Source organism: Procambarus clarkii, chromosome 94 (genome assembly GCF_040958095.1).
Source record: "Procambarus clarkii isolate CNS0578487 chromosome 94, FALCON_Pclarkii_2.0, whole genome shotgun sequence".
Classification (NCBI taxonomy): domain Eukaryota; kingdom Metazoa; phylum Arthropoda; class Malacostraca; order Decapoda; family Cambaridae; genus Procambarus; species Procambarus clarkii.
The window spans coordinates 4569436-4592014 of record NC_091243.1 but is presented as its reverse complement, the minus strand read 5'-3'; the positions used below and the strand labels follow the sequence as shown (position 1 = coordinate 4592014).

The following is a 22579-nucleotide window of genomic DNA, read 5'->3' as shown; positions in this document are numbered from 1 at the left end:
TTGCCTTCTTAATTAGTATGTTGAGAGCCTCGGCTGAGACCACTGGAGACACAAACGCACCACTGAACGGTACAACAGGAGTCCCACACAACAGAGAGATACAACAGGAGTCCCACACAACAGAAAGATACAACAGGAGTCCCACAGTTACCAAGGAAGGGAACAAAAGAGCAGGAAAAGGAGGTTCAATCCCTAGACCTTTGTACATCTGATTACATTTATTCATATATATATGTATATATATAAATATAAAATATAATATATATATATATATATATATATATATATATATATATATATATATATATATATATATATATGTCGTACCTAGTAGCCAGAACGCACTTCTCGGCCTACTATGCAAGGCCCGATTTGCCTAATAAGCCAAGTTTTCCTGAATTAATATATTTTCTCTAATTTTTTTTTCTTATGAAATGATAAAGCTACCCATTTCATTATGTATGAGGTCAATTTTTTGTTATTGGAGTTAAAAAACGTAGATATATGACCGAACCTAACCAACCCTACCTAACCTAACCTAACCTATCTTTATAGGTTAGGTTAGGTAGCCGAAAAAGTTAGGTTAGGTTAAGTAGGTTAGGTAGTCGAAAAACAATTAATTCATGAAAACTCGGCTTATTAGGCAAATTGGGCCTTGCATAGTAGGCTGAGAAGTGCGTTCTGGCTACTAGGTACGACACATACATATATACATACATACATATAAAGTTTTAACACTCCAACCTCAACCATTATGCTGGTGGACCTGACAACAATGACAATAATAATTTTAACTATCATTATCATATTTATGATAAGAAAAATCTTGACATCAAAACTATCACCCCCCCCCCAATATAAAGACCGGACCAACAACAACAACAACAACATCAAGAGCCAGCGCAGACTAACAAGGGTGTCAATAGTTCAAGGCGGAGGTGTACGTGGCCTTGACGGCAGACATTCATCTCTGCTGTAGTTACCAAAATAATTTATTGTTATTCTAAGTCTCAAATACCCACTCGAACAATCGGCCGCCAATTTCTTGTGATAGAGCTGCGAGACTAAATAGGCAAGACTTGGCTTCCAGGATTATATTGAAGACTCCGTCCGTTGACAAGTAAATTGGGTAACAAAGAGTGAGGTGAATGTCTCATATCAAGGTGACTGACTCGGAACTGTTGGTGTTACTGCTGACTGACCTTCACTACACTCCCGCCAGTGATTGATCAGTGACGTTAAACTCAGATTTATATGTGTCGTACCTAGTAGCCAGGGGCCAGATTCACGAAAACACTTACGCAAGCACTTACGAACCTGTACATCTTTCCTCAATCTTTGGCGGCTTTGTTTACAATTATTAAACAGTTAATGAGCTCCGAAGCACCAGGAGGCTGTTTATAACAACAACAACAGTTGATTGGCAAGTTTTCATGCTTGTAAACTGTTTAATAAATGTAACCAAAGCTGTCAAAGATTGGGGAAAGATGTACACGTTCGTAAGTGCTTTCGTGAATCTGGCCCCAGAACGCACTTTTCGGCCTACTATACAAGGCCCGATTTGCCTTATAAGCCGGATGATTTTCTTTATTTTCTATATATTGTTTCCAATTGATTTATTTTAAATATTATTATTGTATTATACTAAGAACATAAATTATTGACTTAGTTATGTTAGGTTAGGTTAGGTTAAGATAGGTTAGGTTAGGTTAGGTTAAGATAGGTTAGGTTAGGTTAGGTTAGGTTAAGATAGGTTAGGTTAGGTAGGGTTGGTTATGTTCGGTCATATATCTACGTTAGTTTTAACTCAAATTTAAAAAAAAATAGCTCATGCATAATGAAATGTATAAATGAATTTTTTTTTTATTATTATTTTCTACCACAGACGTGGCCACACATTTACAATGCTAACCAGCATATATACATTTTCTTCTGTCCTCCATGGACAGGGTTAGAGAAGTGTTAAACATATAGTTCAAGGGTTTATTGAACACTCAACCACAGAAGGTGATTCGGTGCTTTTAAAATGCTAAGCTAACCCCAAAATGAAGTAAATATGTCCCTGGGCATCTTGATGAATGCAAAATAGACGAATAACCTCATTTGTGAAAGATGAGGTAATTATCAGAAGAGAGCACCGAGACAGTATGACTACTCAGCACTTATAACAGGGCTGATAGAACTGATAGAAGGAAGGAATAATAGAACCATAAGCTGGGATATATTAGGACTGAGTGAAAGAACGGTGTCCAACCACCTGGATCATTGACCTTACAAGAAACGAGTTCGTCTCTGAACCTCTGTTCCGATGACAGGAAGATTTACGACCGCTTGGTACAATTTCAGAAATACACACACACACAAAAAAAATACCGGTGCATTCAGTGCTCTAGGGATAGACACTTGTAATGCTACTGGGATAGTTACTAGTTACTAGGTTAGTTACTAGGAGATGTCAGGGTTGGGACGTGGAAGGGACCGGTTTAGACTGGTCGGCAGAGAGAGAGAGAGAAAGATAGGGACTTCATGCTTGAGGACCAGTTCGTTAAGTCTTAGGAAGATGGGCACATTGAGCAGCACAGATAAGCGCACATCACACACTATCACAGTCAGGTTCCTCAAGCTGTATATATACAGACAAGTCCACTACGGGGTCACCATAGCCCGTGCTACTTGGAACTTTCTGTTCCAAGTAGCAACAAATCTTAAACAACAACAATAATATACAGACAAGCGTGAACACTAACACATTTGTGACTCGCCTGACCTAGATTGAAGCCATGAATAATATCCAATATACATGTTGCACAGTAACAAAGTTATGAATAATGAGCCATGTATACTGTTCAATAACATTTCCGGGGTTTAAGTATAAATTATTCTTTACATCTGAGAAGAAACGTTTAATCTGATTCTACATTTCTTGAAATAGCCTGAAACTTGTATTTTACTCATGTTGGCAATATTGTTCTGGTGGTCAATAACAACTATTCTTCCTAATATAAACTTCGGCCGAGTTGATCATGAACGAATGTTTATCTTAGAACACATGTTTGAGTATTTGGCCCCAAATATACTTCCTTTACGTCAGAACATTTCGGAAATTAGACTTTGTAAATTTTGCCAATTGTGGCACAACTTGTGCCTGGTTAACAGCCTTGGTGCATGGTTAACAGCCTTGGTGCATGGTTAACAGCTTTGGTGCCTGGTTAACAGCCTTGATGCCTGGTTAACAGCCTTGGTGCCTGGTTAGCAGCTTTGGTGCATGGTTAACAGCCTTGGTGCCTGGTTAACACCCTTGGTGCCTGGTTAACACCCTTGGTGCCTGGTTAACACCCTTGGTGCCTGGTTAACACCCTTGGTGCCTGGTTAACAGCCTTGGTGCATGGTTAACACCCTTGGTGCCTGGTTAACAGCCTTGGTGCCTGGTTAACAGCCTTGGTGCATGGTTAACAGCCTTGGTGCATGGTTAACAGCCTTGGTGCATGGTTAACAGCCTTGGTGCCTGGTTAGCAGCTTTGGTGCCTAGTTAATAGCCCTAGTGCCTGGTTAACACCCTTGGTGCCTGGTTAACAGCCTTGGTGCATGGTTAACAGCCTTAGTGCATGGTTAACAGCCTTGGTGGCTGGTTAACAGCCCTGGTGCCTGGTTAGCAGCCTTGGTGCATGGTTAACAGCCTTGGTGCCTGGTTAACAGCCCTGGTGCATGGTTAACAGCCCTGGTGCCTGGTTAACAGCCTTGTGTCAGTCACCTGCCGGTCTCAAAGCCGTCCACACTTCGCCCAAGACTGTTCTGCCTCCAGACCAACATTGTCCCTCTCTCTCTAGAAATGTCTTTATTGAGGTACAGGAGTATACTTTTCAGGCATTATTTACGTTATATACTCGTGTACACCAAATCCATAATGCTTTTATACTAATGCTGGACCGAGTCCAAATCCTGGCTATAATAAGAACTGGAGTTAACTAGGTCTAGCATGAACCAGTCGGCGTTTAATCTGGAATCCATCTTGACCTGGGCACTGGACCCGTCTCTCCAGGTTACTGTCGCCAGCAAACATTAGACCCGTTCTAACGTATATCAGTCCCGTCATATACAAGATTTCTATTCGCTTTTCTCGTATACATTATATATATATATATATATATATATATATATATATATATATATATATATATATATATATATGTCGTACCTAGTAGCCAGAACGCACTTCACAACCTAATATGCAAGGCCCGATTTGCCTAATAAGCCAAGTTTTCCTGAATTAATACATTTTCTCAAATTTTTTTCTTTTGAAATGATAAAGCTACCCATTTCATTATGTATGAGGTCAATTTTTTTTTATTGGAATTAAAATTAACGTAGATATATGACCGAACCTAACCAACCCTACCTAACCTAACCTAACCTATCTTTATAGGTTAGGTTGGGTTAGGTAGCCGAAAAAGCTAGGTTAGGTTAGGTAGGTTAGGTAGTCGAAAAAACATTAATTCATGAAAACTTGGCTTATTAGGCAAATCGGACCTTGCATAGTAGGCTGAGAAGTGCGTTCTGGCTATTAGGTACGACAGACATATATATATATATATATATATATATATATATATATATATATATATATATATATATATATATGTTGTTGAATATGACCGAAAGGGTAAGATTAATAATTCTAACACGAATCTTCTCAATATTTCTTACGTTCTTCTTCACTGGTCGAGGGTAATTGATAAAGTAACTCTCCAAAATTCATTCTTTTTATTCCTAGTCTGACGCCTAAACGCGTTTCGTAATTCCTTATTACATTTTCAAAGACTTAATTTATACTCAAAATACATTCACACTTATACTAGTTTTTGGGTGAGGTGATATGGCACAAAAGTTTTGGGTGAGATGAAACATAAGACAGAACACGAAACAATGGGTATGAGAACATAAGAATGGAAGTAACTGCAGAAGGCCTATTGGCCCATACTTCCTCTTGCTGCTTCCATATTGGTTCGGGGTCTTGAAGTGGGTAGAATATAGTTGTGCATTAGTTGGCTGTTGATTGCTGGTGTTGACTTTTTGATGTGTAGTGCCTCGCTGATGTCGAGTCTCCTGCTATCATTGTATTTATCGATGATTTCTGTGTTGTTTGTTAAGATTTCTCTGGTGATGACCTGGTTGTGAGGTTGTGAGAAGAGATTATATGTTCCTTGATGGAGCCCTGTTGTTTGTGCATAGTTAATCGCCTAGAAAGAGACGTTGTTATCTTGCCTATATACTGAGTCCTTTGGGGCTTACATTCCCCAAGCGGGCATGTGAAGGCATAGACGACGTTGGTTTCCTTCAAGGCATTCTGTATGGTGTTTGGGAATTTTTCATGAGTAGGTTGACCATTTTTTTGGTTTTGTAGTCTACAATCTACTACTGCTGAAATCAATGCTAGAAAAAGCTCTCAACCTTCCTCTCAGCGACTCACAGTGGAAACAGGCCTCCTTTCCTGTCAGACTCGGGGGCCTTGGCGTGCGCACAGCAACATAAATTATTTCCCTCTTCAATTTTCTTGGTGATTTGTGCTCTGATTTTGATACGTTTCCGGTATATATATATATATATATATATATATATATATATATATATATATATATATATATATATATATATATATATATGTCGTACCTAGTAGCCAGAACGCACTTCTCAGCCTACTATGCAAGGCCCGATTTGCCTAATAAGCCAAGTTTTCCTGAATTAACATATTTTCTCAAATTTTTTTCTTATGAAATGATAAAGCTACCCATTTCATTATGTATGAGGTCAATTGTTTTTTATTGGAGTTAAAATTAACGTAGATATATGACCGAACCTAACCAACCCTACCTAACCTAACCTATCTTTACAGGTTAGGTTAGGTTAGGTAGCCGAAAAAGTTAGGTTAGGTTAGGTAGGTTAGGTAGTCGAAAAACAATTAATTCATGAAAACTTGGCTTATTAGGCAAATTGGGCCTTGCATAGTAGGCTGAGAAGTGCGTTCTGGCTACTAGGTACGACATATATATATATATATATATATATATATATACACTATTTTTTTATTATTATTTTTGACCACAGACATGGCCACACATTTACAATGCTAACCAGCATATATAAATTTTCTTCTGTCCTCCATGGACAGGGTTAGAGATCAGTTAAACATATAGTTCAGGGATTTATTGAACAATCAACCACAGAAGGTGATTCGGTACTTTTAAAATGCTAAGCTAACCTACATACATAAATACATAGATACACAGATTTACGTATGCCCTACATAAAGTGTTCGAAGTGTCATTAATGTGCATTTAATATATACTAGTAAGGACAAGTAAGGACAAGACCAGAACATAACGATGCCAACACAGAAGACACTGTTCAACATAACAGGCCAATTACACCTGATTAATCTTTGTATGTAGATAGGAGCTGCCTCGTATGGGCCAATAGGCCTTCCGCAGTTACCTCTATTCTTATGTTTCACCCCCATTTATCCCTTATGTATCCCCCCATGTTTTTACCTTTATTGTCTTATCACCTGACCCAGTGCGGGTATAAATCAACCTGTCCTGAAAATTCTTTTCACTTGAGAATGAACCATGGAGGTTCGAAAGGTTGTGCAAATTGTATAAATAAGTGTCATACATTCTATAGTAATTCACTTCTTTTCTTGCGAAAATGAGTTTTGGAGAACTCCTATTTCAGCTAAGCCCTGATGCTAAGAAAATAGTTAGAGGGATAGAAGCCCTAAATCAGAAGATAGTAAATACAGAATATGCGGTCATATTCAATGAGACATGTTGAAAAGAAAACCTACTGCCAGCATACACCAATATATATATATATATATAATTATATATATATATATATATATATATATATATATATATATATATATATATATTATATATATGGTCTACAATCTGACGGTCTACAATCTATATATATATATATATATATATATATATATATATATATATATATATATATATAATATATATATATATATATATATATATAAGGTGCACCCTTATTAATGTAAGAACCGTAGACCAGCTGGGGAGGTGATGAGGGACATGGGGCATGTGACCGTGCAGGGGCGTTACAAGCCTGGCCAGGTGTTACCAGCCGACGTCACACACACACACATGTACACCAGTACAACATGTACACGCTCAGGAACCTCTATACTAGTAGATAGACAGTTGAGAGCAGGGACCAAACAGCCGAAGCTCAACCTTCGCAAGTACAACTAGATGAGTACACTGTAGATGCGTTTATTTGGTAAACTAAGCTAGTTCAGAATACCAAATATATCTAGGATCTCCATACTATTCAATGGACATTAATTTACATAAACACGTATATAATTTTGTTTAAAAAATTAATTCCAGGAATTAAGAATCATCCCTTATGAAGAGAAATTAGACAAATAATAATTTACATTGTCCAGAAAGACGAAGGACTCAAAGAAGCGGCGTGACTGATGTACACAAACGGATGAAAGGAAATAAAAATGGGAATACAAATAAAGTTTAAATATATCAAACTTAAAATCAAGAAAAGTCCTGGGTAAATACTGGTTTGGACTCAGGGTTGTAGATTTATTGAACAGATTACCGGGTAACGTAATAGACACAGGATCAATGCGTTGTTTCAAGCAAAGGTTAGACGCATATATGGACGAGTTTGGGTGGATATAAATACGAGTTGCGGAGTATGATGGCCCAATAGGCTCTGTACAGGTTCCTTTATAATAATGCTCTTTAGATCATGACGACAGCACACAGTGTCACACCTGGTGTAGCAGCACCCAGCGTCACACCTGGTGTAGCCAGCGTCACACCTGGTGTAGCAGCACCCAGCGTCACACACCTGGTGTAGCAGCACCCAGCGTCACACCTGGTGTAGCAGCACCCAGCGTCACACCTGGTGTAACCAGCTTCACACACCTGGTGTAGCAGCACCCAGCGTCACACACCTGGTAAAGCAGCACCCAGCGTCACACCTGGTGTAGCAGCACCCAGCGTCACACCTGGTGTAACCAGCTTCACACACCTGGTGTAGCAGCACCCAGCGTCACACACCTGGTAAAGCAGCACCCAGCGTCACACCTGGTGTAGCAGCACCCAGCGTCACACCTGGTGTAGCAGCACCCAGCGTCACACCTGGTGTAACCAGCTTCACACACCTGGTGTAGCAGCACCCAGCGTCACACACCTGGTGAAGCAGCACCCAGCGTCACACACCTGGTGTAGCAGCACACAGCGTCACACCTGGTGTAGCAGCACCCACCTGGTGAAGCAGCACCCAGCGTCACACCTGGTGTAGCAGCACCCAGCGTCACACCTGGTGTAGCAGCACCCAGCGTCACACACCTGGTGTAACCAGCGTCACACCTAGTGTAACCAGCTTCACACACCTGGTGTAGCAGCACAATGAAGCTGTTCCCATTACTGCCCCACACCCGGCAGGGTTGAGACAAGCCTGGTAAAGGCTCGAATGACCCACTATGATCAATCTCGCCAGAGGCAAAAAACGTGCAGAAGGGGAGGGGGTACTTAGTTATTAATTGGAGGTCGTGTGTTGGTAACAAAGGCTGAGAGCTCATCGTGGGAGTGTTGCTGCCCAACTTCCTGTTCCCCTGTGATCTTACTAGTGCAGGAGTGTGCTTGCTTGGCTTGCTTGGCTTGCTTGGCTTGTCCAATGTTGCCAAGTATGCACGAGCCTCTTGTCAACACGTCGTAATTTTGTGTACTATTTTGAGTCTGAAGTAACGGATTTCCGTTTAATCCGTCATATATGAGGCGTATGTTGTGGAAACGTTTTGGTGGTCTTCAGGAAATGCGTGATGAACTATCAAGCCATGATAGTCTCAGCCCCGCCGGTAATACCATCCCAACGTGGCGACGCGTGCTGTGGCCGAGGCAGCAGCATCTGCCGGCACGATGCTGCAAAAAAAAAAGCAGCATTAAGCGGGGTCCTGCATTACGCCCCTCACACCCCCCCCCCCCCTTCACTACACACACACACACACACCCTTTTCACTGTCGCTTCCCTTTCACCACCTTGCTTTTTTTATCTAGTTCAGCGCCCTCTTTTGAATAGGGTGCTCACCACTGTGCTTGCTTAATCCTCCCCCTCCAAAATCACCCCCTGCCAGCACCCCCCCCCAATCACCCCCGGCCAGCACCCCCCCCCTCTCTCATCTGGTCGATATGGTTGGACAGGGGGGGGGGGCATGTTGTGATCTGCCAGATGGTTTGATGGGAGGTGTGGTGATGGGACATGTGGTGATGGGACACGTGGTGATGTGACATGTGGTGATGGGACACGTGGTGATGGGACACGTGGTGATGGGACACGTGGTGATGGGACACGTGGTGATGGGACCCGTGGTGATGGGACCCCGTGGTGATGGGACATGTGGTGATGGGACCCCGTGGTGATGGGACCCCGTAGTGGGGGTCCATATGGACCCCATATGGCTCTTGCCATATTTTTTTTTGTTGGGGGGGGGGGATCAAAAATATTATCAGAGCCTGGAATCTAATCGATTCCACGATTTATGAAAATAAATTTGGTGGAAAATTATTAGTTAGAAACAGACTTCGCATATTTTAAATATATACAGCAGGTTCCACCTCTGGTTGTGTTTGTAGGGACCCTTAGCCTCGAAGAAGAGGATATGCAGCACTCGGGAGGACCTTGTGAGGTACCCACATCCTCTACCTTCCTCTCTATATATTTGTAATTTTATTTGATTTAGAACTTCATTACACAAAATGGGTTACAGCATTGGTTACATACAAGGTACAAGGCTACTTGTTACAGGTTGTCCATTTCCTACAGCTCCTTAGATATTTATAAAACTTGTTAGGCCAAGTTGCCTAACAAGCCAAATTTTCCTGAAATATTGTATTTTCATTTTATTTTCTTATGGAATGATAAAGCTTTCAATTACATTATATATGATATGAGTTTTGAATAATGATTAAAAAATATTTTAATTTTCAGTCAAAACTAACATAAACGTGATAAAACCTAAGCTAACTTAACTTAACCTAACTTAACTAAGTTAGTAATTCATGTTCCTAATATTATATATTGTTGTTAAATAAGAATCTATTTTGAAAGAAATATTTGAAAATAACGAAAATCGGTCTACCTGTTAAGCAAAGCCGACGATGTGTCGGCTTTGATGAATGACCCGGGTTCGATCCCGGGCGAGAAACAATGGGCAGAGTTTCTTTCACCCTGAAGCCCCTGTTACCTAGCAGCAAATAGGTACCTGGGAGTTAGCCAGCTGTCACGGGCTGCTTCCTGGGGGTAGAGGCCTGGTCGAGGACCGGGCCGCGGGGACACCAAGCCCCGAAATCATCTCAAGATAACCTCATGATATGTGGCCGGATAGTAACTGCCGGACGATAGCGTGTTAAACAAGATTGTTGAGTTCCAAAGCCTCTTAACTTTTCTCAAAGGTGCTCACAGTTATAATCAAGTTACTCGTTCATAACAACCATTGTAAGGCTAACAATTGGTACATTAACAAAAAATAACGTTTTGCTTTGTTAAATAGAAATTCTTATTAAAAACAATCACATGTTGGCAGTTTGCGGTCGAGTTCACACGACCATTGTGGCGCCTCGAACCAGTGTCACGTGTCAAATGGATTTTACCGGTGGTGGATGTGTGGTGGATGTCAGTCACCCGGAGGACAGGGGCCAGATTCACTAAGCAGTTACGCAAGTACTTACGAACGTGTACATCTTTCCATAATCTTTGACGGCATTTATTAAACAGTTTACAAGCGTGAAATCTTGCTAATCAACTGTTGCTATTGTTATAAACAGCCTCCTGGTGCTCCGGAGCTCATTAACTGTTTAATAATGGTAAACAAAGCCGCGAAGATTGAGAAAAGACGTACAGGTTCGTAAGTGCTTGCGTAACTGCTTCGTGAATCTGGCCCCTGAAGCTGTTGTTGCAGTGTGGAGGTAATCAAAAGTTATCGTATTCGTTATCGCTAATTAAAACTTATCGTATTCGTTATCGTTAATTAAAAGTTATCGCATTAATTTCAGACCATGATCCCAAAGGCATCTATCTGCTCCTCAACTGGAACTCTAAGCCTTCATGTGGGGGGGGGGGAGGGGTGGCCACTTTGGCATGAGAGGGGGGGAGGGGTATCCACTTTGGCATGAGAGGGGGGGAGGGGTTGCCACTGTGGCATGAGGGGGGGGGAAGGGGTTGCCACTTTGGCATGAGGGGGGGGGGTGTTAGATAATCCAAGTCCTATATATATATATAATTGACTAGGACGTGGTTCACCTATAACACCTTCATGCCAAAGTGGTGCCCTGCTGGCGAGGCTTGAAGTTCTAGTTGGGCAGCAGTTTGGTGCCTCTGGAACCTTTGTTTTTTTAAGGGGAATTGGATGATATAAGGCGAGTGTTGTGTTTAGTCCAGTGTGGTGGGGAGTCTTGGAGCAGTGTGTGGTGGGGAGTCTTGGAGCAGTGTGTGGTGGGGAGTCTTGGAGCAGTGTGTGGTGGGGAGTCTTGGAGCAGTGTGTGGTGGGGAGTCTTGGAGCAGTGTGTGGTGGGAGTCTTGGAGCAGTGTGTGGTAGAGAGTCTTGGAGCAGTGTGTGGTGGGGAGTCTTGGAGCAGTGTGTGGTGGGGAGTCTTGGAGCAGTGTGTGGTGGGGAGTCTTGGAGCAGTGTGTGGTGGGGAGTCTTGGAGCAGTGTGTGGGGGGAGTCTTGGAGCAGTGTGTGGTGGGGAGTCTTGGAGCAGTGTGTGGTGGGAGTCTTGGAGCAGTGTGTGGTGGGGAGTCTTGGAGCAGTGTGTGGTAGAGAGCCTTAGAGCAGTGTGTGGTAGAGAGCCTTAGAGCAGTGTGTGGTAGAGAGTCTTGGAGCAGTGTGTGGTAGAGAGCCTTAGAGCAGTGTGTGGTGGAGGACGAGCTGGAGGCTGCCTATCCCTTCATAACTCCCCAGTTAGTGGTAAGAGGATAATGATGGGGCGGGCTATGTAGAGGGGGGGGGTCACGTCGCCCCAGGGGGGGGGGAGGGAAGGTTAGAGGGAGGGGAGGGGGGAGGGTATAGCGTGGAGGGATGGGGACGAGGGAAAGGGGGGGGATATAGATGGAGGGAGTGACCTACACAGAGAGGGAGGGGCTGGGGTACAGATGCTGGGAGGGGATGATACATGGGAGGAATGGTGTGACACATGGGAGGAAAGGTGTGACACATGGGAGGAAAGGTGTGACACAGGGGGAGGAAAGGTGTGACACATGGACATGGAAGGAAAAGTGTGACACAGGGGAGGAAAGGTGTGACACATGGGAGGAAAGGTGTGACACAGGGGGAGGAAAGGTGTGACACATGGGAGGAAAAGTGTGACACAGGGGAGGAAAGGTGTGACACATGGGAGGAAAAGTGTGACACAGGGGAGGAAAGGTGTGACACATGGGAGGAAAAGTGTGACACAGGGGAGGAAAGGTGTGACACATGGGAGGAAAGGTGTGACACATTGGAGAGGAAAGGTGTGACACAGGGGAAGGAAAGGTGTGACACAGAGGGAGGGAAGGTGTGACACATTGGAGAGGAAAGGTGTGACACAGGGGGAGGAAAGGTGTGACACATGGGAGGAAAGGTGTGACACATGGGAGGAAAGGTGTGACACATTGGAGAGGAAAGGTGTGACACAGGGGAAGGAAAGGTGTGACACAGAGGGAGGGAAGGTGTGACACAGGGGGAGGGAAGGTGTGACACAGGGGGAGGGAAGGTGTGACACAGAGGGAGGGAAGGTGTGACACAGGGGGAGGGAAGGTGTGACACAGGGGAGGGAAGGTGTGACACAGAGGGAGGGAAGGTGTGACACAGAGGGAGGGAAGGTGTGACACAGGGGGAGGGAAGGTGTGACACAGGGAGGGAAGGTGTGACACAGGGGGAGGGAAGGTGTGACACAGAGGGAAGGAAAGGTGTGACACAGGGGGAAGGAAAGGTGTGACACAGGGGGAGGGAAGGTGTGACACAGAGGGAGGGACGGTGTGACACAGGGGGAGGGAAGGTGTGACACAGGGGGAGGGAAGGTGTGACACAGAGGGAGGGAAGGTGTGACACAGAGGGAGGGAAGGTGTGACACAGGGGAGGAAAGGTGTGACACAGGGGGAAGGAAAGGTGTGACACAGGGGGAAGGAAAGGTGTGACACAGGGGAGGAAAGGTGTGGCACAAGGGAGGAAAGGTGTGACACAGAAGGAAGAAAAGTGTGACACAGGGGAGGAACGATGTGACACAGAGTGGGGGGGCAAGGTGTGACACAGAGGGAGAGAAGGTGTGACACAGGGGAGGAAAGGTGTGACACAGAAGGAAGAAAAGTGTGACACAGGGGAGGAACGATGTGACACAGAGGGGGGGGGCAAGGTGTGACACAGAGGGAGAGAAGGTGTGACACAGGGGAAGGAAAGGGGTTACCTAGAGGGAGTGGATGCCATAGAGAGGGGATGACGAACAGTGACTCATTACCACCACTACTTCCCAGCGCTCTATTCAACCTACGTGAGACCAACACGCGAGCCTGCAGCCCCTGACACGGAACCCCGGGCGCTAAAAGAAATGCAACACCAGAAATATCTCTAACACCTGTAGCAAGGTTTGTTCCTGAGCTACCTTGACTAAAAGATGTTATTATTGTTGTTTAAGATTAGCTACTTGGAACAAGTAGCACGGGCTATGGTGAGCCCGTAGGCACGAAAAGATGATAAAAAAGGGAAAGAGAACTCATCACACTGCAGAACATAGTGAACAGAGGAGACATGACAACGATATGCAAAAAATAATAGAGAGAGATTTTGCCAAATATGCGGGGAAAAAATGCTCGAAAAGGAACATCCTTTGTAAGAGAGTACAAATTAAAGATAGATTGAATGCACGTTAGAGTACATCTAGGGGAGTACATCTAGGGGAGTACATCTAGGGGAGTACATCTAGGTAAGTACATCTAGGCGAGTACATCTAGATGAGTACATCTAAGGGAGTACATCTAGATGAGTACATCTAGGTGAGTACATCTAGGCGAGTACATCTAGATTAGTACACCTAGACGAGTACATCTAGGCGAGTACATCTAGTACAATTACCACATTTGAATGCGTCACAAATATGATCAGTAGTAATTTTGTTACGTCTGAAATACGTGTGTGTGAGAGAGGTGGAGAGAGAGGGAGAAGGAGGGAAGGAGAGGGGGGGGAAAGTGGGATGGGGAGAGCGTGAGGGAGAGAGAGAGAGAGAGAGGAAGGGAGAGAGAGGGAGAGGAGGCTGCTCCCTTGCTCCGGGTGTGCAGAATATTGAAATAGAGACACTATTGTTATGCTGGCAGATGGTCAGCTGGTCAGGGCATGTGGCTGACTTGTAACTTGTTGTGCAGGTGCCTGGCTGTGGTGGCTGACTGGCTGTGTGGCTGGTTGACTGGCTGTGTGGCTGGTTGTGTGGCTGTGTGGCTGGTTGTGTGGCTGGTTGACTGGTTGTGTGGCTCGTTGAGTGGCTGTGTGGCTGTGTGGCTGGATGTGTGGCTGGTTGACTGGCTGTGTGGCTGGTTGTGTGGCTGGTTGACTGGCTGTGTGGCTCGTTGAGTGGCTGTGTGGCTGGTTGACTGGTTGTGTGGCTGGTTGACTGGCTGTGTGGCTCGTTGAGTGGCTGTGTGGCTGGTTGACTGGTTGTGTGGCTGGTTGACTGGTTGTGTGGCTGGTTGACTGGCTGTGTGGCTCGTTGAGTGGCTGTGTGGCTGGTTGACTGGTTGTGTGGCTGGTTGACTGGCTGTATGGCTCGTTGACTGGCTGTGTGGCTGGTTGACTGGTTGTGTGGCTGGTTGACTGGCTGTGTGGCTGGTTGACTGGCTGTGTGGCTGGTTGACTGGTTGTGTGGCTGGTTGACTGGCTGTGTGGCTGGTTGACTGGCTGTGTGGCTGGTTGACTGGTTGTGTGGCTGGTTGACTGGTTGTGTGGCTGGTTGACTGGCTGTGTGGCTGTTTGACTGTGTGGCTGTTTGACTGGCTGGTTGACTGGCTGTGTGGCTGGTTGACTGGTTGTGTGGCTGGTTGACTGGCTGTGTGGCTGTTTGACTGGCTGTGTGGCTGTTTGACTGGCTGGTTGACTGGCTGTGTGGCTGGCTGACTGGCTGTGTGGCTGGTTGACTGGCTGTGTGGCTGGTTGACTGGTTGTGTGGCTGGTTGACTGGTTGTGTGGCTGGTTGACTGGCTGTGTGGCTGGTTGACTGGCTGGTTGACTGGTTGTGTGGCTGGTTGACTGGCTGGTTGACTGGTTGTGTGGCTGGTTGACTGGTTGTGTGGCTGGTTGACTGGCTGGTTGACTGGTTGTGTGGCTGGTTGACTGGTTGTGTGGCTGGTTGACTGGTTGTGTGGCTGGTTGACTGGCTGGTTGACTGGTTGTGTGGCTGGTTGACTGGTTGTGTGGCTGGTTGACTGGTTGTGTGGCTGGTTGACTGGCTGGTTGACTGGTTGTGTGGCTGGTTGACTGGTTGTGTGGCTGGTTGACTGGCTGTGTGGCTCGTTGACTGGCTGTGTGGCTGATTGACTAGCTGTGTGGCTGGTTGACTGGTTGTGTGGCTGGTTGACTGGCTGTGTGGCTGGCTGACTGGCTGTGTGGCTGGCTGACTGGCTGTGTGGCTGGCTGACTGGCTGTGTGGCTGGCTGACTGGCTGTGTGGCTGGTTGACTGGCTGTGTGGCTGGTTGACCCCAATTAACCACCTGACTAATGATCAGACTTGGTCGCAGGTAATTTACACAGTTGGCTTTGTCCCAAACGAGGTAGTTGATTAGCCAATCAGTTGGTTATCTATCCACTCGTATATATTCTCTTTTGGACATTCGTCCAATTAGGTTTCCGGCGGGTTAATCTTCCAAATGAGTGGTGATTGGAAGTCTAAGTACCCGCGTGATTGGCTAACCAAGTTGTTGGCTGATTGGCTGCCCATACGTCTATCTTCTTGTTCTTGTAAATGGCTAGCTGACTGGTTGTCCAGGTGTGTGGCTGGTTGTCCAGGTGTGTGGTTGGTTGTCCAGGTGTGTGGTTGGTTGTCCAGGTGGCTGGTTGGTTGTTCAGGTGTGTGGTTGGTTGTCCAGGTGTGTGGCTGGTTGTCCAGGTGTGTGGTTGGTTGTCCAGGTGTGTGGTTGGTTGTCCAGGTGGCTGGTTGGTTGTTCAGGTGTGTGGTTGGTTGTTCAGGTGTGTGGTTGGTTGTCCAGGTGTGTGGCTGGTTGTCCAGGTGTGTGGTTGGTTGTCCAGGTGTGTGGTTGGTTGTCCAGGTGTGTGGTTGGTTGTCCAGGTGTGTGGTTGGTTGTCCAGGTGTCTGGTTGGTTGTCCAGGTGTGTGGCTGGTTGTCCAGGTGTGTGGCTGGTTGTCCAGGTGTGTGGCTGGTTGTCCAGGTGTGTGGTTGGTTGTCCAGGTGTGTGGTTGGTTGTCCAGGTGGCTGGTTGGTTGTTCAGGTGTGTGGTTGGTTGTTCAGGTGTGTGTTGGTTGTTCAGGTGTGTGGTTGGTTGTTCAGGTGGCTGGTTGGTTGTTCAGGTGGTGTTGGTTGTCCAGGTGTGTGGTTGGTTGTCCAGGTGTGTGGTTGTTTGTCCAGGTGTGTGGTTGGTTGTCCAGGTGTGTGGCTGGTTGTCCAGGTGTGTGGCTGGTTGTCCAGGTGTGTGGTTGGTTGTCCAGGTGTGTGGTTGGTTGTCCAGGTGTGTGGTTGGTTGTCCAGGTGTGTGGTTGGTTGTCCAGGTGTGTGGCTGGTTGTCCAGGTGTGTGGCTGGTTGTCCAGGTGTGTGGCTGGTTGTCCAGGTGTGTGGTTGGTTGTCCAGGTGTGTGGTTGGTTGTCCAGGTGTGTGGTTGGTTGTCCAGGTGTGTGGTTGGTTGTCCAGGTGTGTGGCTGGTTGTCCAGGTGTGTGGCTGGTTGTCCAGGTGTGTGGCTGGTTGTCCAGGTGTGTGGTTGGTTCTCCAGGTGTGTGGCTGGTTGTCCAGGTGTGTGGTTGGTTGTCCAGGTGTGTGGTTGGTTGTCCAGGTGTGTGGTTGGTTGTCCAGGTGTGTGGTTGGTTGTCCAGGTGTCCATTATTATTATTATTATTAATTGCCTAATAGTGGGACTAACAGCCCAGCAGTGACTAGACTCTAGAGGTTGACAGATCTTAGGCCTAACTTAAAAAATTCTGAGTTTCAAGCATCATTAGATGCCCTTGAGGACGAGGTGGTGACCAGGGGAAGCAACTCTAGTGTGTGTGTGTGTGTGTGTGTGTGTGTGTGTGTGTGTGTGTGTGTGTGTGTGTGTGTGTGTGAGAGAGAGAGTGTGTGTGTGTGTGTGTGTGTGTGTTTACTAGTTGTGTTTTTGCGGGGGTTGAGCTTTGCTCTTTCGGTCCGCCTCTCAACTGCCAATCAACTGTTTACTAACTACTTTTTTTTTTCCCCACACACACACACACACACACACACACACCAGGAAGCAGCCCGTGACAGCTGACTAACTCCCAGGTACCTATTTACTGCTAGGTAACAGGGGCACTTAGGGTGAAAGAAACTTTGCCCATTTGTTTCTGCCTCGTGCGGGAATCGAACCCGCGCCACAGAATTACGAGTCCTGTGCGCTATCCACCAGGCTACGAGGCCCCCATGTGTGTGTGTGTGTGTGTGTGTGTGTGTGTGTGTGTGTGTGTGTGTGTGTGTGTGTGTGTGTGATGTCTCACAGCCTCAACACACAGGCCAGATTTGTTTGGTATTACCTTTTTAGCATATGGTAATTAACGTTACAATTGCAACCTGTTATGAAAAGTAGCGTCTGTCACACGTTTTCTATGCACCGGCCTCGATAGGTTAGGTGGGTTGCTTGGGCTCGTACGTTTAGCATAGGGAAGGTTGAATTGTACTTTTTTTGCTTACATAGAAGCATATCAAGAGACCAGGCTACTTACCTATACTTTCAGGCGTGTGCAAGAGACTAACTTAGACCCTTGTGCATGAGTAAGGGACTACTAGTCTAGACCTTCATGCAAGAGCAAGGGACTACTAGCCTAGACCTTCATACAAGAGCAAGGGACTACTAGCCTAGACCTTCATACAAGAGCAAGGGACTACTAGCCTAGACCTTCATACAAGAGCAAGGGACTACTAGCCTAGACCTTCATACAAGAGCAAGGGACTACTAGTCTAGACCTTCATACAAGAGCAAGGGACTACTAGCCCAGACCTTCATACAAGAGCAAGGGACTACTAGTCTAGACCTTCATACAAGAGCAAGGGACTACTAGCCTAGACCTTCATACAAGAGCAAGGGACTACTAGCCCAGATTTTCATACAAGAGCAAGGGACTACTAGCCTAGACCTTCATACAAGAGCAAGGGACTACTAGTCTAGACCTTCATACAAGAGCAAGGGACTACTAGCCCAGACCTTCATACAAGAGCAAGGGACTACTAGCCTAGACCTTCATACAAGAGCAAGGGACTACTAGCCTAGACCTTCATACAAGAGCAAGGGACTACTAGCCTAGACCTTCATACAAGAGCAAGGGACTACTAGCCTAGACCTTCATACAAGAGCAAGGGACTACTAGCCCAGACCTTCATACAAGAGCAAGGGACTACTAGCCTAGACCTTCATACAAGAGCAAGGGACTACTAGCCTAGACCTTCATACAAGAGTAAGGGACTACTAGCCCAGACCTTCATACAAGAGCAAGGGACTACTAGCCCAGACCTTCATACAAGAGCAAGGGACTACTAGCCCAGACCTTCATACAAGAGCAAGGGACTACTAGCCCAGACCTTCATACAAGAGCAAGGGACTACTAGCCCAGACCTTCATACAAGAGCAAGGGACTACTAGCCCAGACCTTCATACAAGAACAAGGGACTACTAGCCCAGACCTTCATACAAGAACAAGGGACTACTAGCCAGACCTTCATACAAGAGCAAGGGACTACTAGCCCAGACCTTCATACAAGAACAAGGGACTACTAGCCCAGACCTTCATACAAGAGCAAGGGACTACTAGCCTAGACCTTCATACAAGAGCAAGGGACTACTAGCCCAGACCTTCATACAAGAACAAGGGACTACTAGCCCAGACCTTCATACAAGAACAAGGGACTACTAGCCAGACCTTCATACAAGAGCAAGGGACTACTAGCCCAGACCTTCATACAAGAACAAGGGACTACTAGCCCAGACCTTCATACAAGAACAAGGGACTACTAGCCCAGACCTTCATACAAGAACAAGGGACTAATGTAGATCCTTGTGCATGAGTTAGGAACTAATCTAGACCCCTATGCATGAGTAAGGGACTAATCTAGACCCCTATGCATGAGTAAGGGACTAATCTAGACCTTTGTGCATGAACAAAGGGAGCCCCCCTGCTTAGACCTTCAGAGAGAAGCAGTAGCAACACAGACATTACCGAGTGGGACAACTCATTGTTCCTCAGGACGAGCAGCGCACAGTTTAAGCCAACATGAAATTTTGTTGACCAGACCACACACTAGAAATTGAAGGGACGACGACGTTTCGGTCCGTCCTGGACCATTCTCAAGTCGATTGTGGATGGTCCACAATCGACTTGAGAATGGTCCAGGACGGACCGAAACGTCGTCGTCCCTTCAATTTCTAGTGTGTGGTCTGGTCAACATACTTCAGCCACGTTATTGTGACTCATCGCCTGCATGAAATTTTGCCAAATCTGATATAATTTACCCCTAAGAAAAGGAGTCGTTACATCTCCAGAAGCCCATGATGGGTGGGACAAGGCGCAGGAGAAGGAAGAGAAGGAGAAGGAGGTTTAGGAAGGCCCCGCATGGATGAGTCAGCCATGGAGTCACTCATGCGTCTTGCAAGCTCCTTTCTTTGCTGACGCACCTTCTCGCCTGTTCATTGGTCAGAAACGGCCTTAGCATCCGTGACGTGGCGCTCGCTCATTGGTTGCATACCACCTCATCGCTCTATGACGTCAATGGCCAACTGGCGAGTCATTGGTGTGTTCCGAGGGCCTCTTGACGTCACGCGCACGTGGGCCGGGTTCGAGATTGTTATCCAGGGTGCACTAAGAGGCCCTTTAAATACTTAGTATTCGAGACACGTGTAGTTCATGATCATAACTGCAAACAGTTGTGCAACTGTGGCTCGTTGAATGTCATGTCCTAATTAGGAATAGTTTAATTTGCATATAATATGGTGCGTATGATAATCAATATAAAACGTACGACGTCTGTGACTACTGAAGACACGTGGTTACAGCTGTGATAACTAAGTTATTCGCTATGATGATTATATCAAAATCACCAGTTGTTTATCCCTCCCCAGGTTAACCTAAATTCCGAAATGTTTATCATCCTACAATAGCCAAAAGCTAGATGTATATAACCACTTGAAGAAATCGCTGTTAAAAAAAAGCCCTCAACCTTTCCCCTCAATGAACTACATTTGAACTAATCTTTCTCTTCCTGTTAGGCTTGGTGGCATTACCGTAGCACAGCAACACAAATCGCTGTACCAGCCTTCCTGTCCTCCTACAGTGAAGGAAATTCTGCCCGAGTACTTAGGTCAGCTGGCAGGCGTTCACGATCCTAATTTAATAAACTGTGCCACCGAGTGGGCCTCTCGTGCAGGCCCATCACCTCAAGCAAAGCCCACAAGCAATCCAGCTGGGATGGCCCCATTGCAGACCAAGTTGCTGCAGAGTGCCTGGGTGCTGCAACAACACACTATGACATTGCTCGCCTCATAGCAGTAGCAGCCCCACATGCAGGGGACTTTCTATTAGCAACCCCAATGTATGGCATCTGGCACATTTCTCACGCAGCACTCCGATGAATTGCTGACCTTTGCATAGCTGCTCTAATCCACACCAAATAATCAAGAGGAACCACCACAAGAGGGTGTCAAGAGGAACCAACACAAGAGGATGTCAAGAGGAACCGCCACAAGAGGGTGTCAAGAGGAACCAACACAAGAGGATGTCAAGAGGAACCGCCACAAGAGGGTGTCAAGAGGAACCAACACAAGAGGGATGTCAAGAGGAAACCAACACAAGAGGATGTCAAGAGGAACCAACACAAGAGGATGTCAAGAGGAACCAAACACAAGAGGATGTCAAGAGGAAACACCACAAGAGGGTGTCAAGAGGAACCAACACAAGAGGGTGTCAAAGGAACTGCCACCAAGAGGGTGTCAAGAGGACCAACACAAGAGGATGTCAAGAGGAACCAACACAAGAGGATGTCAAGAGGTAGCAACACAAGAGGATGTCAAGAGGAACCAACACAAGAGGATGTCAAGAGGAACCGCCACAAGAGGGTGTCAAGAGGTAGCAACACAAGAGGATGTCAAGAAGAACCAACACAAGAGGATGTCAAGAAGAACCAACACAAGAGGATGTCAAGAAGAACCAACACAAGAGGATGTCAAGAGGTAGCAACACAAGAGGATGTCAAGAAGAACCAACACAAGAGGATGTCAAGAGGTAGCAACACAAGAGGATGTCAAGAGGTAGCAACACAAGAGGATGTCAAGAAGAACCAACACAAGAGGATGTCAAGAGGTAGCAACACAAGAGGATGTCAAGAGGAACCGCCACAAGAGGGTGTCAAGAGGTAGCAACACAAGAGGATGTCAAGAAGAACCAACACAAGAGGATGTCAAGAGGTAACAACACAAGAGGATGTCAAGAGGTAACAACACAAGAGGATGTCAAGAGGCAACAATCTAAGAGGAAGGTCAAACAGCCAAGCAAGCAAAGAGACTGCTAAGAAAGACATGTATTCTGCTCTATCAGATCCTGACGTAAATGTAACTTAAAGCTCCCGCTTATTATTAGAAGCGGTTGTGCCGTTCTATATATACTCTGCTCTAGTGTCTGCTGGTCCACGGACCACGTCCCAGTAAACTCTGCTCTAGTGTCTGCTGGTCCACGGACCACGTCCCACTAACTCTGCTCTAGTGTCTGCTAGTCCACGGACCACGTCCCCAGTAACTCTGTTCTAGTGTCTGCTGGTCCACGGACCACGTCCCACTAAATCTGCTCTAGTGTCTGCTGGTCCACGGACAACGTCCCACTAACTCTGCTCTAGTGTCTGCTAGTCCACGGACCACGTCCCAGTAACTCTGTTCTAGTGTCTGCTGGTCCACGGACCACGTCCCAGTAACTCTGCTCTAGTGTCTGCTAGTCCACGGACCACGTCCCAGTAACTCTGCTCTTGTGTCTGCTGGTCCACGGACCACGTCCCAGTAACTCTGCTCTAGTGTCTGCTGGTCCACGGACCACGTCCCACTAAATCTGCTCTAGTGTCTGCTAGTCCACGGACCACGTCCCAGTAACTCTGCTCTAGTGTCTGCTGGTCCACGGACCACGTCCCACTAACTCTGCTCTTGTGTCTGCTGGTCACGGACACGTCCCAGTAACTCTGCTCTTGTGTCTGCTGGTCCACGGACCACGTCCCAGTAACTCTGCTCTTGTGTCTGCTGGTCCACGGACCACGTCCCACTAACTCTGCTCTAGTGTCTGCTGGTCCACGGACCACG

General features: G+C 46.2%; 1 protein-coding gene across 1 annotated transcript in view; it reads left to right on the top strand.

Annotated features, from left to right (window-relative positions):
* LOC138359967 (spore germination protein GerIA-like) overlaps window positions 1–21655 on the top strand; it is a 29119-nt gene extending 7464 nt beyond the window's left edge. Inside the window, exon 2 of the mRNA XM_069319844.1 lies at window positions 20920–21655. Coding sequence (XP_069175945.1) covers window positions 20920–21655 — 736 coding nt within the window. The remainder of the gene's footprint in view (window positions 1–20919) is intronic.
* The last annotated feature ends 924 nt before the right edge of the window (window positions 21656–22579 follow it).